The sequence below is a fragment of the Rhodamnia argentea genome, chromosome 8 (assembly GCF_020921035.1).
Source record: "Rhodamnia argentea isolate NSW1041297 chromosome 8, ASM2092103v1, whole genome shotgun sequence".
Taxonomy (NCBI): Eukaryota; Viridiplantae; Streptophyta; class Magnoliopsida; order Myrtales; family Myrtaceae; genus Rhodamnia; species Rhodamnia argentea.
In genome coordinates this window covers 13,211,886-13,231,380 of record NC_063157.1, presented here as the reverse complement: position 1 = coordinate 13,231,380, position 19,495 = coordinate 13,211,886, and the positions used below count along the sequence as shown (strand labels likewise).

The window sequence follows — 19,495 nt, the reverse complement described above, 5'->3', positions numbered from 1 at the left end:
TTATCATGAAGGCACTCCAAACTCAAAGTGAGAACTTCCATTTAGAGAAATATTCAAGTGTAAGAAAAACTGCCAGTAGCCGTAGTAAAAGGCCAAATGTGAATGTTCATAGGGTGTAGGCATGCTAATGATCCCGCCAAACCAATCAAAATGGCTATTTGTTACAGAAAAACAAAGAAAACAAAAGACTCTTTTCTGTAGTTGCTTCATTCTTCAATAATTAGAGCTCTGTGTAGTCAGCAAGAATAAATCGATCTTTGCTCCAAATCAATAAACTGTAACTTCCAAAGCAGGTACTCTTCTCACTGTATTCTTCTATCAACATTTATACAATTATGGCACAAACAAAAGAGAAGATTGAAATTAGAAAACCACCTGAGCACTTTACTTCAGAGCGACCACATCAGCACACTTCATTCACGAAGCATAAACAAGGCTCGACGATTTGGCACACAAGAAATTGTCTCAAAGAACTTGGATGACAATAGACAGATTCCCATCCATCTGCATCAGAGCTGATTAAAACAAAGAGTCATGGGCGAGCCTGAGGGTCATGGGCGAGCCTGAGCTGAGAAGTATGGGTGATATCGTGGCATTACTGTACTGACGGCCCTCAGGTAGAAACCCCAATATTCACTTCCTTCAGTAATTGCTGTTTGACCAAATGGATGCTGTGCCACATATGGCCGTATATCATGGGCTGCAGCTAGCTCTTCCAGATAAACACGGAGATCGCCTCCATTACCTGACACAAATGTCACTAATGTCTCAACTCACATTGTACATATACTAGATATTCCATTAAAAGAGCAAATCTGCAAGGATGACCCAAAACTAAATTTACTTCTCAACAAGACAGGGAAGGACAGGATACTCATGCAACCATGCAAAATGTAAGACTGGTCCAGCCACCATTATCGTTTGGCCAAAAGCAAGAGCAGAAAGAGACTGAGGGTCAGGAAAAAAGAAGACACAGCGCATTTAAATATTACAAAGACTGATACAATCATTACTTATATTGCTGCAACTACTCAAACGCCTCAACGTAAGTAACATTTTTCTGAAAAACAAACTAGCGAGCATCATACCTAACGAAACATCACTTTCATGCTGAAACTTGTAAGAGTTGGGAAAGACTGCAGTGTGTGGCTGCAAATGAATTTTCATTAGTACAAACCAAAAACCAAGACCACGCAAGCCGCCCAGCATGAGGATCAGGAAAAGGGGACAACTCACAGGGTTGAGCAAGGCCTTATAAGGAGAATCATCCAATAACAGCGTATTTGATTCGTCATAATCTCCCTTTTCCCATGGAAGGCTAGAGTCATGTTTCTCCCAAAGTCTCCTGACTTCCTTAAAAACCAATGCCTTATGCTTGTTTTCTAGTGTTCTAAACCTTGTAGAAGTGCAATGTGAAAGGTCCTACCAGATCATTACGCAGCATTAGTTTACTTAAGTTCCAATTCTGCATGATTAGTGTCAAATAAAGATAGAAACCAAAAACAAGGACATGGTGTCAAAAATGTCATTAAATTGCACACCACGTTTCTCGAATAAGAATTACCACAAAAAATAAGACCATCAGCGTAAAAAAGAAAATGCCTTCAAATTCTGCACCCGATTCATGTAAAAAAATACCTAAAGTTTGTATATGCAATAAGGATTGCCACTGGTTGAAATTATCTTACATTGATGAAGCACTCTTTTTAACCAGTTCTTAACTCTAATGTTTGTCATATGAGAGGTCCAAAAAAAAAAAAAAAAAGCACAAGGGAAAGTGGAAATAAGCGATACAACATTTATGTTGCCATTAGTGTGTAAATATCAGTGCTTGTGAAAAGCAAATAAAAAAAATATACACATCTCATTATGATTGGGATATGCAGAAACTGGACAGGACCTCTGGAACAATGGCCATAACTTTCTACCAAATGACATAAAGTGGACAGAACATTCAAGCCTTGATAAATGTACGTGGGACTAGGTGCACCAAACATAGATTGCACTCAAATTAGAGGCCCATGCAGTTCCCAATTGATTAAAGACTGACCAGAGTCACATACTAGGTGTGCCAGGTCTTTATCCAGGTAACTTTAAGGCAAAACTACTTCTCAACTTGATTATGCAAGTTTGCAGGAGCAGCCAAAACAGAAGCAGCCAGACGGTCACAACCATCTGATTAAGTATCTCAGTGGATAATGTTTCAAAAGATAACATTTCAAGTCAAGAGGAGAATCAATCACATCAATTTTACAGATGAAATCATCATGCAGAATGGAAAGCTATAACTCATCTGAAAACCAGTAAGCAGGGCCACTGCCTAGGAACTAAATGGGACCATTAAAAGCAAAACAATGCTTACCCAACAAAAAAGCAGCTTATGCTTCATATCTCCCAAAAGATAATCAACCACTCTTTCCACATTCTTCCTGCAGAGATGAACAAACCAAATCAGCATCCACACCCAAAACTGCCACTGAGAGAGAGAGAGAGAGAGAGAGAGAGAGAGAGAGAGAGGAGATACTTGTTTCTTGATGACCATATGCCCACATCAAATCTTTCAAAGCAGAACTTCAGAAAATCAACACAGAACGGTCTCTTGAAAACTGAACAAGAAGCAACACCAATATGATCTCAGAAAGTATACATAAAACACATGATAAATCACTAAACTAGATAAACAAAGTTAGCATTTCACCTGCCCGTCTTGCAATTTTTATGTCTGCTTTGTAGTCCTTGGGAGGAGGAGAAACTATATCTGCAAGAAGCCCATTTATATCAAGAATTAAAAGTTTTCTCCGGCGGAAGAAAAGTGGCCATGCAGGAGAAAAATGGAATATTCCATGATGCTGACTTCGAAGGGAATATTCCATTATTGCTTCGCCCTTGCCCGAGAACTGCTCAAGTAGCATTGGCTTTGCTTCAGCAGATAATCTTGCTTCATGTACAGAACATTCACAAAACTTATTACCATTTCCCAGTGCACAATTTTCATCTGCCACACCAATATTTGGCAGAAGACTGGCTTCACCAAGATCAGCGAAGCCATTGCCGAGCAGTTCATAAGCTGTAGAGCTATTTGACACCGCTTGGGGTGTTTTCATGCACATACTCCACGGTTTTGTCTTGCTTCTCTCCAAGATGCTCACTTCAAGAGGTTTGTTCCTTGTCCTCTCTCCCAACTTTAGATTTCTGAAACGCGACCTTTGTGTCATCAAATCTGCTCGTGAGGGATTCTCTTGTTGCTCAGTCTTAGTTATCGAAAAAGTCACAGCCTTGCTGGGCAACTTTAAGTTTTCCTGCACCAATACCTTTCTGTTGCTAGAATTAACCAGATCAGTTTCTGCAGGTTTGATACTCTCAGTCATTGTTTTCAACATGGAGGGGACCTGGAAATTTAAGACAAATGCAGTTGTCAAAACAATTAGGTTCAGGACAAACTTAAGTAGGAAAAATGAATAGAGACAAATTCGAATGATAAGAACGTCAATTTATGGCATAAAAGTCGACATTAGAGATAGAGGACTTGAGGTTTTGAACAAAGCAAACCAGCTTTAACAGATAAATACTCCAAACCAAACCCCATGAAGCAACTCTCAGCAACGCCGACATTCATGTTCGCAGGGACATTGTGCCATGGAACTAAATCGCCGTAAGCGGCAAGATTAAAATTCTCACCTTAACACCAAATAGAATATCATAATGCCAGTAGCAGCCATCCGACACCGTTGCAGAAAATGTGCAAAGCAAAAATAAACGAAATAAATCAGCTTTCAGATGAAAATCGCCGCTATTCCTCTGGACATATTCAATTCAGACCTCATAAATACTCTAAACAGCCTTCAAGCCCAAAAAAAGAGCTGCACAAACACGACTCTCAAACTCAAAATCCCATCTTAGTTTTTGGCAGAACCAACCTCCAATCCGCGAACCTCAGTGAACTTCAGAATTCTTCAATATCAGATAAAATAGTCTTGTTAACGAAGCCGGAATTTGGACGTATTGGTGGTGTTTGGGGATGATTTTTTATAAAATCGCTAGAGGAACAAATAACGACTAAATAAGGCGACAGGTTAGGGCTTTAAAGGCCGGCGCCGACGCCCTCGTCGTTCCGCAACCTCGTCGCCGGCGCCGGCACCGGGGCAACCCGCCCTCAACCGCTTAGACTCTCCGGCGACGCGCTAATGCTTCCCGACCTAGGCGAGGTCCGTTCATGGCCTGACGATGAGGAACTGACCTTTCTGCTTTATTGGGTTTGGGCGTGTGTCGTGGGCCTCTGGGGGAGGGGAGGTTTTTGACTTTGACTTTTTTCTTTTTTTTTTGGGGGCAAATTTCAAATAAAGACTTAAAATCTTTTATTTACTCAAATGAAAATTTAAAGTGAATTTTATTTTAAATAAGGGCAAAAGGTTCTCAAATCGTTTGAGAAAAGAGCATGATCGGAGGATATTTTAGTCTTTTAAATTTTTTCTTATATATTTTTTTTTCCTTTTTTCTCCTTTTCTTCTCCTTTTCCCTTTCCCTTTCCTTTTCTTTTATCTTTTTTTTTCCGTCTTCAATTTTCCCTTCCCCCTTCGACCATTGCCAGCCTTAGGCTTAGGCTTCAACGGCCATCGCAGGGACCAGTGTCGGGCGAACCTCGCTTGGGTTGGCGTTGAGCAAAGGTTGCCCAAGCAAGGGCAACCCTCCACGATGCCTAGCTTGGTGTTCCTCGCTTGAGCGAGAGGTAGGTGAAGGGACGTACCTTGTTGGTTAGCAGAGACGGTAGTGGCGGTAGTGGTTGGTGTATGGTGCTAGCCTCCATGGGTGGACGAAATTCATTGATCCGTTGTGTATGTTTTGTGGATGATGATGTTTAGGTTGTAGCTCGAGAGCTACCCCCTTGCCAAGAAAGATAACTACTTTGACTAAGATTGGGAGTGATCATGGAAGAAGATCTCATCTCGCTCCAAAAGAATTAAAAAATGAAGAAGAAGAAAATGGACATTTTTCAACAAGAACAAGTGAGAAAAATTTACATAGCTGGATTATAGAACCATCATTGAAACATTTGCCCTAGGTGGATCTGTCTCGACTATTCTTTTGAAATCGCCGGAGACTTTAGAGAGAGAGAGAGAGAGAGAGAGAGAGAGAGAGAGAGAGAATGTGGATGCGGGAGTGCGAGGGTGGGAACAGAGCACGAGGAGGAGATCGGATGGTTGCCTGAGGTGTTGCTTGGTAGTGCTTGTAGTGGTGTTGGCTTCGGACATGTGCGGACCGACTCTCTACTAGAAGTTGAAGAAGGCGTGAAGTTTGCCGGCTCCAAGCTCTCTTGCAATCCTTGCGTCTATGGGAACCACCGAGGAGTGCCGGGCCAGATGAGGGTTGCTCGACGTCAATATGGGTGAGGGTTCCCCTTGCTGGAGCCGGAGGTCGGTGATGGCCGGAGGGAGAGGGGAAAAAGAAGAAGGAAAAAAGAAAAGAAAAGAAAAGAAAAGAAAAACAGAAAATAGAAAAAGAAAAAGTAAAAAAATTAAAAGATGAAAATACCATTTAGCTATGCCCTTCTTTGACATTGTCACGCCTTGAACTCGAGCACGCAACAAACCTACCAAACACCTCGAGGCATTTAAGGGCGACGTCCCAGGCATGTCGTCGACCCATTTATTTTATCTTTCAATTAAGCGCATGCGAAAAAGATTCACTTCCCCATATAATATTACAAATAGGGATAATCAGAAAGGAACCCAACAACTAACAAATAGCAAAAGCTCATTTTATTTATATACTATTAATCCTGGGAAGTACATATACACAGACCTTACCTCGGGACTACCTCTTACAACCATTAAAAAGATATCAAGTTTGGGTTGGGGTTAATGCTACTCCTAGCTACTCAAAAAGGGAGGTCAACGTCCACGTCTTCCTCACAACAAGCTCTCCAAAGCTAAGGTCCTGAAAATAATTAATAATAACGTGTGAGATATAAAATCTCCGTGAGTCAACGCTCTAAGCCCGAGTAGGGTGTTGATTCACTTAGAAGGCCTAAACATGCAAGTTAATGTCGATAACATATTAATAGCGTGCGACTTTTGCAGGTCTCTAGTTACTACGTAATCAGGTACTTGACTCAAAATAGTCAACCATCAACTATAGACACATTTACCTCATCTTGGCATACACTCTACACAATGTCCAACATGGCATTACATAAACAACGCACAAGTCAAGGCACATAACCGTAACACTCATCACGGTCTCGCATGCATAATGCACAACACATGTTTCAATTATTAACGGTTACTTGGCCACAACACACTCGGCGGTTGGTGCTCTTTCGACATGATCGAGCATCTTCTCACCCTATCAGGCACGGTGACCGATAAACCATGTGATTCCGAACTCCCGCTTGCACGGACTGTCGGGTGTCTGATAAGTTATGTGATTCCCAACTCCCGTCGGCACGAACATATCGGACATCGTCCCTTGGATATCCCTAGGGATTGTTCCCTCATGTGATCACTCGAGCACACCGGACAATCATGCCAATTCATATCTTCGCATTTAGCCCAATGCAAACATGGTCGTGCTCACTCTTCAACTCATTGCATTTTTTCACACATAAAAATGCAATCAAGAATTCACACGTGATCACAGGGACATATGCTTTTTGTCAAACTTGGTATTCCCCACTTCTATACCATACTAGATTTTTCAAATACAAAAACATGATAGTTTGACATTACCTCATAGTACGTCCTTAATTACGTGTCCAAAAATTTATTTTTTACTATAACAATTACTATCTCAAAATAGGTGATTATTTTCATGGCAATATATACATTTAAGGACACAAAACAATTACTAGATCATCACCAAATAATAATAAAATAATAATTATTTACAAAATAATTATTTAAAAATGATTATTTAACTTGAGCATGGTTAATTAATCCAACTATGATTAAATTAATTCAACTATGGTCAATTAACCCAACCAAGATTAATTAAAGTAACTACAGTTAATTAACCCAATCAAGGTTAACTAAACTAACCATGGTTAAAAGTAACTACGGTTAATAATAAAGTAACTATGGTTAATTAACTTAATCAAGGTCAATTAACCAAACCATGGTAAATTAACATAACAAAATACCTTAACCATGATTAATTATCCACTAATCATCATTAATATTAACTAATTGCAATTAACATAATATAAACTATACCCTAAACGTAATTAACAACTCAATCAAGGATTAGGGAATTAATTCACAAACTAAACGATCGGCGAAGACGGGCGCGTGGCTAGGGGAGACACGGTAGCTTGCGGGTAGTGCAATGGTTGGCTCGGGCGACTCACGGTGTGGACGGCTCGATCGGAGGCTGCTCAGCGACACGGAGGCGCAACTATGGGTCCACGGTACGACACACGGGCACCCGGTTGGCTGGCATTCGAGGGTCGTGTATGGTGCACGACGAACAATAGTGTGACATCCTGGGTTCGCCACGTCCATTAACGAATAATATTAATTAATTATTTGAAGGCAATTACACAACCAAATTACCAAAATACAACACTTTATTTACTAAAGACCGACAAAGGTCGGATCAGTTTGAAGTGCAACTAGGGAGAATACATCGTGGAAGACATCAAAAAGTCGCATATTGCCTCTGCCCGGTACATCAAAAGAAACCCATGCACCCATAGCATGTACATCCAAAAACTCCCATGACTTTACATTAGTCGACCCTATCCCAAAAAGTCACCGCTAGTCGGTACTATATGGTTGCTACCTACCTACAATTAGTACCACCGAGAGTTCCCTAGATCGAACCACCCCCGGCCACATAGTCAAATGGGATGGGGCCGACGAACCCCAAACCGTCCTCCAAGTGGCCGTAGATTGCCACAAGGCGGTGGGGAACATTCCCACGTTGAGTCCGCCATGGATCCACATAGTGACAGTGATGCGGACGAACTCCAACCCGAGCAACCCCGGGACCGTAAAAGGCGCCAAGCTCCACGACGGTCGAAGTGGCACCCCGTCACACCCCGAATCCCGAGCTCGCAACAACTCTATCAAAATGCCTCAAGTCAATAAAAATGACGCCCCGTGCATGTCATCGACCCATTATTTTTATCTTATTATTAAGCGCATGCGGAACATGCAACTCCCAGACAATTATATAAAATCTACGGGGAATAGAAAAGCAGGATTTCAAACAAATAGTTAATTGATCAACATCAATCATGATCATTTTTATTTATTTACTATTAACCCTAGGAGGTACGTATATGCAAGACGTACCTTAAGACCACTTTCTATAATCCTAAAAAAAAAAAAACTAGATCAGGGTTAGGGTTAACACTACTCCGTGCCACTAAAAAAAAATTCATGTCTACTTCCCGCTCTCCATAGCTAAGGGCATGAAAAATGGTTAACAACAACGGGGTGAGATATAAATCTCAATGAGTTAACGCCTAAATCTAAGTAGGACACTGACTTGCTTAAAGCAACCTATACATGCAAGACAATGTCGATGTCAAATCAATAACGTGCGATCCTTGCAACGCTTTGCCTATTATAGGGTCAAATCCCAAACTAATAGTCAACCATCAAACACATGCAAGCTTACCCCGTCTTGGTCCACACATTTAACAGTTCATTTATAACATGCAATCGCTTGCATACAAGCAAGGTACACAACCAAAACACTCATTACAATTCGTATGCACAATGCACCATGAGTGTTCCAATTATTAGTGATCGTTTATGATCTTAGCAAAACCATGCTTTTTTGGCGGGACCGGACATCATTCTATTCCTTTAGTAACGGCAACCGATAATCCCCCTAGTATCCCCCGGGCCTAGGATATCACGTATTCCTATGAGGGGCATTGGCCCGTAACTTGCCGCAATCGGCATCCGATCAACCGTATACTTGTCCTGGTCTCCTCCGGATGGACTATCGTGCAATTGATAAGCCATATAATTCCCTAGTACCTCCGAAACGTACATATTAGGTATTGTCCTCTAGTATCCCCCGAGTGACGATAACCATCATGTGACCACACGAGCACGCTAGACAACTAGCCAATTTATATCTTTACATTAAATTCCAATGCACACACAGTGTGACATTATGAATTTCGACCCTTTTGAGGTCTATGAATGAATAAAATGTCATTTGATGTATTTCAGTTAAATCTTACTCAAACTTGATCGCTCTTGAGATAACTAACCAAAAAGGGAAAGGCTAACTAGGGTTTAAGTACAAGGATTAAAGAACTCGACCATGGACTGGTATTTTGACCATAAGGATTGTCGAGGAGAAGTTTTAAACCATTAGATGCAGATCTAAGATTGGTCTTAGAACGATTTGCTAGTGTTATACAATGGGTTTGCGAGTGACTCCGTTTGACTATTGTATGGTTTGCAAATTAACCTAAGCCAATTGCCTAACGATTGCGTCCTTCGATAGTGATTGATCCAATAATAACCAAAGCACCACCGAAAACTCTTAAACGTGACATTAATCACGGTCGATACCCAAACTCCTAAAAGCGCCCGTTATTTGAGATACACTAAAACTGAGATTGAGCGATTTTGACCATGAAATAGACTTCCAACTTGAGCATCGGGAATTCAAGACTAGTGATTGATTCTCGCAATTACATGACAATCAAAGTCACCATGGCTCGAATAACTCTTAAACGTGACATTAATCACGGATCGATACGCATAACTCCTAAAAGCCGCCCGTTAGTTTGAGATACATGAAATTGAGATTGAGCGATTTTGACCATGAAATAGACTTCCAACTTGAACATCGAGAATTCAAGAATTCCGACTATGGAAATTTGGATGTTGCCTCGTTAGTGTTAATTATATTGTGGATTGGTCACGAAAGGTTGGAAAAAAATGAAAATCGGGACCGTAAGTGGGAAGTTACCATTATATACCGGTAAATGTTCAATTCCTCTAGAATTAGCAAGGCCAAGATTGTCTTTGGTTTATACATCATGTGACCAAAATTATGAGGGCAAAGTGGTCTTGAATGAGATTGATATGATTGGGGACAAGAATGATAACCTATGACCATCCTATGACACAAACATAAAACCCCAAAGACTAACTACACTATTTGACCACTATTCCCTCTCTCACACACTTTATCTCACCCCATGAACCACCACACTCACAAATTTGAATTCTTAGACCTTGATATAAGATGGTGAGGCTTCTTTCTCTCCCTTACACTTCTCATTTTTCAGCTGAAGCTCTCTCCCTCTTAACTCTCCCTCTTGATTTTCTCTTCCACTTGAAAGCTCGCCGGCCGCTTGTCCTCCCTACGCCACCGTCCCGTCGGCTTGCCTAGGCCGTGAGCCACTGTGAACCACCACTCCACGTCACCACCACCTCACCCTCAACCCTCCGTGAACCACCGACTCGAGATACCCCACGAAGCCGCTGGAAATTGCCCCTTGCATCACCGATTTTCTAGGCTAATAAGTAGATTTGAAGGCTAATCCTTATCCATTCTTGAGGTAGGTGACCCTCTAAGCTTAGTTTAAGTCTTGTGGAACCTTGGTATGTTGATTAAAGTTTAGTTAATGATGGATTAGAGGCTAAACGGTTGTATTTGCTTGAAACCGAAACAGCCGCCCTAAGTTCCAGATCTAGGTCACTAGAGTTTGCTATTGTTCCGAAGGCTTGGAAAGTATGTTTTAAGTGGTGAGTTAACTCTAAAATCATATTAGGACTTGAGGTTACTAATAGACCAAGTGTGGATGAGATTGGCATGATTAGTGGGTTGTTTTATTGAGTTTTGTCCTAAACCCGAGATTGACTTGTTGGCTACCTACTTGCTTGATTGATTGAGAATTTTTGTAGTTGAAACCAAGATTGTTGGGAGGTACATGTGTTCGGTTGAGTAGGGGTAATGAGGGTACCGTGGATGAGTTTGTGTGAATTAGCATTTGAGTGGGGTCATAGAACCGAAATGTAATTTGTGGTTCAAATGCAGTTCCAATTGATTGGAATCGACCTATAGTTGAGCATGTATGGTCTTGATACTTGATGTGATTTTGAAAATTGAGGAACATGCATGTTGGACCCCTTCGATGTATAATTGGTCTTGTAAGGAATTATGGACCAAGTGCTTGAATTGCAAGATGATCCTTGCATGTTTCGGACATGAGTGACCTTGTATGATGAATTTGGCTAAATTGAGATGAGTATGGAGAGTTCAGCCGTGAATGAGAATGTTTATGTGTTTGATTGGCCATTTGGAATGGATTGTTTTAATGTGCATATGATTATCCCGAGGCGTATTGATGTGGGGTTTATAGTCGACTAAAACCGATGGGTGAGGGTAAGGCCTACATTAGGAAGGGAAGCACAGCTTGGGTAGACGAAGGGGACGACTTCCGGAAGCCCCACTCCTATGAAGCCTAGTTTTATAAAGACGGTGATACAAAGTTTGGATTGCTTAGGACTTTTGAGATATCCACTAGTATCATCCCCGGGTGGTTTAATGCTAATCCTTCGGACTGTGAAGTATTCGACCCGGTCGTCGGGCCTAAAGTCCAGCCTCAGAACTCGCTTAACCCCAAGGAAGGAAATGTAGTCGTGGAACCCTCCGATGTTGATGCTAAGGCTGAACCCGGAGAACCTTCTAAGTTGGAACTTGAGATGGAAGATAAGTGGGATATCCTACTAGACGCTAAATCCAATCTCGAAGAGTAAGAGGAAGTAGAAGACCCCATGGAACCCCGAACCAGATGTTTCGCAGGTGAACGTCCCCTTGATGACGAAGAATTATCTGGTGATAGTGAGTCCCGACCTTTAGGTGTAGCTGTAACACCTAGCTTTTAATATTCCTTTGGGTTTAGGTAGTAGTATCCTTTTGGCTTGTATCATCTTCGTTGAACCCTCAAGGTCCTTTTTGCTTTATCCCTCATGTTGTAAAATACTATGTGTTGTGTTATGTTATGTTACTTTCTTTAAGTCATCTTCTTTCAATTTGTTTAGAGTTTTGTTTATGCTTTCGTTTGTGCATATCATATCGCGTTAAGATGTACGTTGTTGGATCTTGGGAATAATCGAAAGAGAATGACCGTGGCGGGATGTTGGTGAGCCCGAAGGGTTTGGGGCATGACATTCCCGTTGAAGTGGTATTAGAGCAAGGTCGATTCGATCCAAGTTGATTGAGACCTAGAGTAATAAGGAGAGATGACTTTAAGATGACTATATAGGGAGACCTAGGGATTTGCTAGAGTTAGGCACGATACGTATGACATATGAATTGATGCTTGTGATTGGCACACTTGTTTGGTATCATCTTGAGTGATTAAGGGTAACTAAGCTTTGTACTTGGCAATTAGTGATGTCCGGCTGATGACTATCCGTTGAGTGGTTTGCTGTGGTAATCATACTAAGTTGTAGATGCGTATGGACTTGAGGTATGAATGTGAAACCTTAGATGTAGTACTCCTATTTGTTTGTTGAGAACCGATTGCTTTGAATGCAAATGCTTCTATGGTAGTAGCTTATAATTGCTAGGCTTGAGTAAATGACTTAGGTCTCTAATTCTTGAATGGAATTATATGGGTTAGGTGTAGTGAGTCTAGCGAGGATGAGCAACAGGAATAGGAGTACTAGAGGAGCCTCTAGCTCGAGGCCATAAGTAATGGAAAACTCAAGAGTTAATGGGGTCTTGAGGTACTAGAGGAAATTGGAAATCCGATGGGTAGGTAGGCTCATGAACGAGCTGCCACTATTGGCCAAGCCGTTGAGGCTGCTGTTGTTGCCACAAATGTGGATAATGGAAATGGAAATGGCAATGGGGGTAATCATGGTAACAATGGAAACGAGAATCGCCTAATGAGTCACCTGGTAGAGCAGTTCTTGAAGCTTAAACCAGCTAAGTTTGATGGTAAGAGGGACCTAAGGTTGCCCCTCGTTGGATAGAAGGACTCGAGAAAGCCTTTGAGGTGCTAGGGTGCACGGAGGTTGAAAAGGTAACCTTGGTCGTGTACCACTGGAAAGTAATGCCAATAATTGGTGGAAGGCCACCAAGGGAAGAGTTTTCCCTAAAGGCACAATACCAAATTGGACTACCTTCTCTAAAGTATTCCATGGAGAGTACTTCTCTAAGATTGCACAGGAGCAGAAATTGGTGGAGTTCAACAGCTGTGTCGGAACCACTCGATGATCGACCAATATGAAGCAGAGTTTTCGAGACTGTCGAAGTATGCTCCAAGGATGGTTGAGAATCCCTTGGATAGGGCGCAGAGGTTCCGGAATAGATTGAAACCGGAAATCTACGCTTAGTTAATACTACTGAATTTGAGGAACTACGACGAACTATATGAATGGGGCCGGATGATTGAGAGAGACATGAAAGAAAGAGCAGCCACTTTTGGATCGCAGTTTGTCCCCGCAAGAGACAATCGCTAGTTCTACAAGAGGCCGATGGTGAACAATCGACGCTTCGTTCCTCCGGCTAGAAAGAATATTGGGAAGCCGATTCATCAAACCAACTGGAACAGTCACCAATGTGGAAGGAGGCACGAGAATAGACCTTACCCGAGCAGGACGTGCACGTGCTTTAAGTGTGGCCAGCTGGGTCATCGGATGAGGAGCTGCCCAAGTCAAGCTCCGGGACCTTAGTTCCAAGCACCGCGACCTCAAATGAGAGCCGTCACACAGAACAACATGAAGAGGCTGCTAGCTCGGGGAAGAGTATATGCTGTGGCGCACAAGGAGGCGAAGAATGCACCCGGTGTGGTTACAGTGACGGTTACTTTTTGCGAGCATGCTGCGTATCCATTATTTGACCCCGGAGCATCGCATTCGTTTGTGTCCACACAATTTGCTGAATTGGCCGGTATGAAATTGGAATCATTGGGTGTAGTATTGCATGTTACCACCCCTTTAAAGGATAAGGTATTCGTTTGCAAGGATGTTCGGATTGTAAGATAATCATTGGTGGGAGTGAGGGAAGGATAGATTTGGCTATATTGACCATGTACGACTTTAATGTTATAATCGGGATGGATTGGTTGGGTAGGCAAGGGGCTGTTATGAATTGTGGAAGTAGGGTGATTAGGTTCCATTCGACCGATCGCCTTAAATTCGAGTTTGTAGAGAGTCGAGGAGGAACCTCAATTCCCTTGATCTCGTCACTAGAAGTGACAAAACTTTTGGACGAAGGATGCCAAGCGTACTTGGCTACTGTGGTTGATCCAACAATGGAGGAACCGAAGTTAGAAGACATAACCGTGGTGCGCGATGTGGCGTCCCAGGTCGCCACGTTTATCGGTTATCGCCATTTTTTTTTTTTTTTGAGAACTACTTTCGGATACCATAAATCAAAGACCATGCTCACGTGAACAACAAGTTGACCATAACTGAACATTCAAAATAAAACAACCACCTCCATACCATAAACCATGATCAAAGACTAGCAATACTTAGGACATTTACACAAAAGGATCCTACATGCACATAAATAATCAAGCTTGTTCGCTAGTCTCTTAGATTTGGTGGCGAATCCGGGAGGGTTAAGGTGTCTACTCCCAATATCTATCTACATCAAAAGTCGCCTATCATCCAAAAAGTCAGCGGGTCAAGCGTCTCGTCTTCGATCTTCGAGCGGGTCGGGCATAAGCTCCTCCTCCTCGCTCGGCTCGTCTTCTTCAATCGGTTCTGGAGGTGGAATGGGCTGAACGGAGGCAGGTGCAATCGGCTCCATAGGTGCGTCGAAAACTTGCTCGGGAAAAGACCTACGAGTTGCTCCCCTACTCTAATATAATACGCATACCAATGATATTGAATAACACCATGAGGGACTCCCTTATCTACTCTCAAGGTAGATATATGCATGACTAACCCCATATGCGGAACATCTAGGTGAATTAGATCACGACATTCGGTTTCATAATCAATTGGAACCCCATAACGCATAACAGGAGCGGCTGCTATTCATGTTAATCCGGAAAAATTAAAGGAGCAACGTGGGTTAGCATAAAGCTTAGCAAGAAAAACGTCCAATCAAATCATCCCTAACTTGAGCTATCCTTATTATATGTCTTGAATTGCAAATATAATGCCTTCAAGATCGAAATGAGCTAAATCGGATAGATTAATACAATTTCTGATTATAAGTCTTAATTGAACAACAATAATCAGTTCATATAACATAGAGCAACTTTACGTACAAACCAACATGTATATGTACATGCATGAAACAATATGTGGACGATGCATGTTTGAGGTATCTTCGTTGAATGCACTATTCTCCATCAACCCGTGGTTGATCCATCATTTGCGACTCTCCATTAACCATCCTCTACTCCGAGGCTCCACATGCTATCCTTTACTCCAAGGCTCCTCGGATATTCGTATAGCATTTTCCTACACCCAATTCGGGGTACTCAAGGTTCACTTCCAACATAGTAGTATACTCACCAAACATGTCATGCTATGTCACGATGGAAAATGCACTAGCGAAACAACTCATCAAACGTGTAGCATGCAACATACTCAATATATCGTGTCGTCGCATTACATGCACCACAATACTGGACTTAGAACATGGAACTATAAAGATGACACTTTCCTTTATATGAATCATGCTACCTAAGAGGCACATTAGTCTATTCTGAATTGTAAGGCAAAGATTTCATCCCGAACACTAATTAATCTTTAGATACCACTCTCTTGACAACTCAACTTAATTGTCAACCAGCCCATTAACACGCATAACAGATCCTGGATTAAATATAACTCACAAAATAACATAAATTTGTGGAAACACTTATTCGGAAGTGTGATTGTTGGGCTTTACTTGTACACCAAACGTAATGTAGTAGAATAGGCTCTCTCTCTCTCTCTCTCTCTCTCTTTCGAATCACAGGATTCCCTTTTCTTTTCTTTTTGTTAAAACAGCCAACCCCATGAAGCTTCCCTATTTGTTCTACGAATTCCAACTCAATCCGTGGGTTTATTAGGCATTGAAAGTCACTTGCTTCCCTAAAGCATTTCGATAATACACAACCTGGTTCGAATCCGGTATGTTCTTGCCTCCTTCATTTGCAATGAAATTTCAAAACAACTCACCCAACATCAGGATTCCTTCACCCATGGTTTTCCCCGTAGCATAGATTACCCTACCACTTCTTTCCTTCTTAATCATGCGTCCTTATGCGAGCCTACTTCTCGCATTTCCTAATGTTAATCTCCTAGCCACACCGAACATAACTATCGTATACGCTATTGCCATTTCTGATTGTAGGTTGGACAGACCTAATCTTGAATCAAACCCTACTAATTTACGCACATTAAGACTACATGAATCAATTGGAAGATTTTCTTGCCTTTAGAGTTCGTAAAGTGCCATTGTTTGCCGAGTCCTTCCACCCCTCGCTACCATCGGAATAGCCGCAATACACCTCTCCAAATGCTGGTCGTCGAGAGGTAGTTTGAGGAAGAAGATGAGAAGAGCAAACGCCCCTTCTCAGCCTTCATGCACGCCTATATATAGAGCTAGGGAAAAAGAGTGGGGAGGAAGTTTGTGTGATAAATAGCAGCTGCATGCAAGATATTTTTGCTTGTCCCCACCCAAGTGTTATCAATCTCACGTTTAAACACTCTTAACCTTTCTTCCTTGCGCCACTTGTCCACTTTTGGGGCTAATGATTGCCCCTCCACTCACTCTTTCTCCAATGTTGCCTCTTACCCCTTTCAATTGCCCATTTAATTAGGCGTGCCACGCAGATGATGGGGAGATGGTCTCAGTAGCCGTGCACCGTAGTACCCGATCGAACTCATTTTAGTCTCATTCGGCCCTTGTTCACCACCTATGTCGGCTAAGACTTCATTAGTAGTTGAGAATAAATTTTACCAACATTCATCCTTGCGGAATAAGCCATGACTACTCGGTTTATTCAATAGTGGCCTATTAAACTCTTATCTCATGTAATCACCTTACCATATACGTCCCTAAGAGTCTTAGCCGTGCTTGTCATGAAAATCCCTATTTGTCTCGTCCAACTTTAATGTACCATCTCCTCAAAGCATACAAGTTCCTCCTCCTCAAGTTCACGCCAATGATGTTGGTTCCCTTAGCATATATATTTCCAAACCTATCTCGATCTCCCTTGACTATTTAAGAGCTACTAGAAATGGGACGTTACAGTTTCCTCCCACCTAATAAAATTTCTTCCTCGAAATTTAAGTTAGATTCTGTGATAGGTGGTACATCGAAAAATCTCTTCTTTGCAGATGAGCTCGTTGGTGTATTAACGGTAATTGACATGTCCACTTATAGAGCAGTTCTTGATTCATCCCCTAGTAGTAATTTCTCATGAGAGCTAAAAAGGAGTTATTGCAATGCCGAATCAACTATGGAAGTAAACCAGTAGATCTCGATGTAATTTTGTACTTGAACCAACGTAATGAAGAAGAAAACATTTCAGTGAAAATGCAGCATGTTTAGTCAAGAGTCAAAGGATTGACTTGTGTTTTTAAACAAATGAGGGCATCGTTGTTTCATTGACTCTTCTAGTTCCCAAGTTGCCTCCTCTATATCGTGATGCTGCCATAATACCTTAACGAACGGAATGACCCTATTCCTCAAGACTTGTTCCTTATGATCTAGGATTCGTACAGGCTGCTCCACGTATTTGACTTTCTCGTCCACCTCTATAGTCTCATAGTCTAATACGTGATCCGGATCGGGTTGATACTTCCTTAACATGGATACATGGAATACATCGTGTATGTTGGATAACTTAGGTGGTAGGGCTATTCGATATGCCTATCTCCTATCCTTTCCAAGATCTCAAAAGGTCCAACATACTTGGGACTCAATTTCCCTTTCTTTCCAAATCTTGATATGCCTCTTATTGGCGAGACTTTTAAAAATACATGGTCGCCTACTGCGAACTCAAGATGTCTTCGACGTTTATTAGCGTAACTTTTTTGACGACTTTGGGTAGCTTTAAGTTTATCTTGTACTACTTGTATCACCTCTATCGTGATTTGCACAAGCTCTGGTCTTATCATTTTTCATTCTCCTACTTCATCCCAGCAAATAGGTGTTCTACATTTTCGCCCATACAATGCTTCGAACGTCGCCATGTCGATGCTTTGCCGATAGCCGTTGTTATAAGGAAATTCTGCCAAGTGTAACTTCTCATCCCAATTACCTTTGAAATCCAGTATACACGCTCGTAACATATCCTCCAGAATTTGTATTACTCTTTTTGTCTGCTGGTTCGTTTGAGGATGAAAAGCCGTATTGAACTAAAGTTTAGTTCCTAAAGCATCTTGAAGACTCTTCCAAAATCTTGCCGTAAACCATGGGTCTCTATCCGAGGTGATACTCACAAGAACTCCATGCAATCTTAGTATATGCTGAGCATAGAAATCCGCCAATTTCTCCAAGGAATAATTAGTCCTGACTGCTAAGAAGTGAGCAGATTTAGTTAAACGATCAACTATAACCTAAACCGAGTCATGATCTTTCGAAGTCCTCGACAACCCTTGTATGAAATCCATAGTGATATGCTCCCATTTCCATTCAGGAATCTCCAACGGTTTCAACATTCCCGTTGGCTTAAGGTGTTCCGCTTTCACTTGCTGGCATGTTAAACATTTAGAGATGTACTCGGCAATGTTTCTCTTCATTCCGCTCCACCAATAGTGCTGTCGAATGTTTCGATACATTTTGTGCTTTCAGGGTGAATACTATAATTTCTTTGATGCGCCTCTGTTAGGATTTCCTTTCTCAGATTTTCATCTTTGGGAATGCAAAGACGTCTTCGAAACCTAACAATTCCATCTTCAGACACGGAAAAATCCAGCCTTGGCCTCTTGCCTTCAATAATCTCCCTTTGAGCCTTAGAAATTTTGGGGTCCACCTATTGTAATTTCTTAATTTGTTGTATCAGTTTGGGTTCAATCCGTAGTGTAGCAAGGACACCTACGAGTTTCTCGACTTCAACCTTAAACTCCGAGTTCGAGAATTCATTTAGCATTTCCCATTCCTTGCTCATCATTTTTGCCACATACAATGTAGATTTCCTGCTAAGAGCATCGGCTACTTTGTTTGCCTTGCCAAGGTGATATAAAATCTCGTAGTTGTAATCTTTTAATAGGTCCATCCATCGTCGTTGCCTCATGTTTAGCTCCTTTTTTGAGAACAGATATTTTAAGCTCTTATGATCCGTATAAATTTGGAATTTTTCTCCGTATAAATAGTGCCTCCATATTTTCAGGGCGAAAATAACAGCCGCTAATTCCAAATCATGCGTTGGGTAATTCAATTCATAGGGTCTTAATTGTCTCGAGGCATATGCAACCACCTTCCCGTGTTGTATTAAAACGCATCCCAAACCTTTGTGTGACGCATCGCTATACACTATAAATCCTCCCGATCCTAATGGTATTGTTAGCACCGGAGCAGTAGTTAGCTTTTTCTTAAGCTCTTGAAAACTTTGATC

The 19,495-nt window shown here is 41.6% G+C and overlaps 1 protein-coding gene and 1 pseudogene across 4 annotated transcripts; both read right to left on the bottom strand.

The window, feature by feature from the left end:
* Nucleotides 1–8: 8 nt before the first annotated feature.
* Nucleotides 9–4,267, bottom strand: LOC115727752. 4 transcript variants are annotated; one of them, XM_048283891.1, is made up of 7 exons: nucleotides 3,918–4,267; nucleotides 2,699–3,389; nucleotides 2,525–2,606; nucleotides 2,363–2,429; nucleotides 1,237–1,422; nucleotides 1,089–1,149; nucleotides 9–745 (listed from the first exon to the last, which is right to left on the bottom strand). In XM_048283891.1, exons 2-7 carry the CDS (start codon nucleotides 3,378–3,380, stop codon nucleotides 552–554), a joined length of 1,272 nt encoding a protein of 423 aa, XP_048139848.1. In that variant the 5' UTR covers nucleotides 3,381–3,389; nucleotides 3,918–4,267; the 3' UTR covers nucleotides 9–551. The 4 variants fall into 4 exon arrangements, with proteins under 4 accessions (XP_048139848.1, XP_048139845.1, XP_048139847.1 ...); XM_048283888.1 differs by having other exon boundaries at nucleotides 2,699–3,395; nucleotides 3,924–4,267; XM_048283890.1 differs by having other exon boundaries at nucleotides 3,933–4,267.
* A 13,220-nt stretch (nucleotides 4,268–17,487) lies between these two features.
* On the bottom strand, nucleotides 17,488–18,056 carry LOC125316287 (annotated as a pseudogene).
* Between the last annotated feature and the right edge of the window lie 1,439 nt (nucleotides 18,057–19,495).

Bases quoted from the DNA above. Each gene is read 5' to 3' on its own strand.
- LOC115727752 (XM_048283891.1), bottom strand. From the start codon at position 3,380: ATGTTGAAAACAATGACTGAGAGTATCAAACCTGCAGAAACTGATCTG. The intron at 2,430-2,524 runs GTATCTCCTCTC...TCATCTCTGCAG, and splicing joins ATATGGTCATCAAGAAACAA to GAAGAATGTGGAAAGAGTGG. The intron at 1,423-2,362 runs GTAAGCATTGTT...ATGATCTGGTAG, and splicing joins ATAAGCTGCTTTTTTGTTGG to GACCTTTCACATTGCACTTC.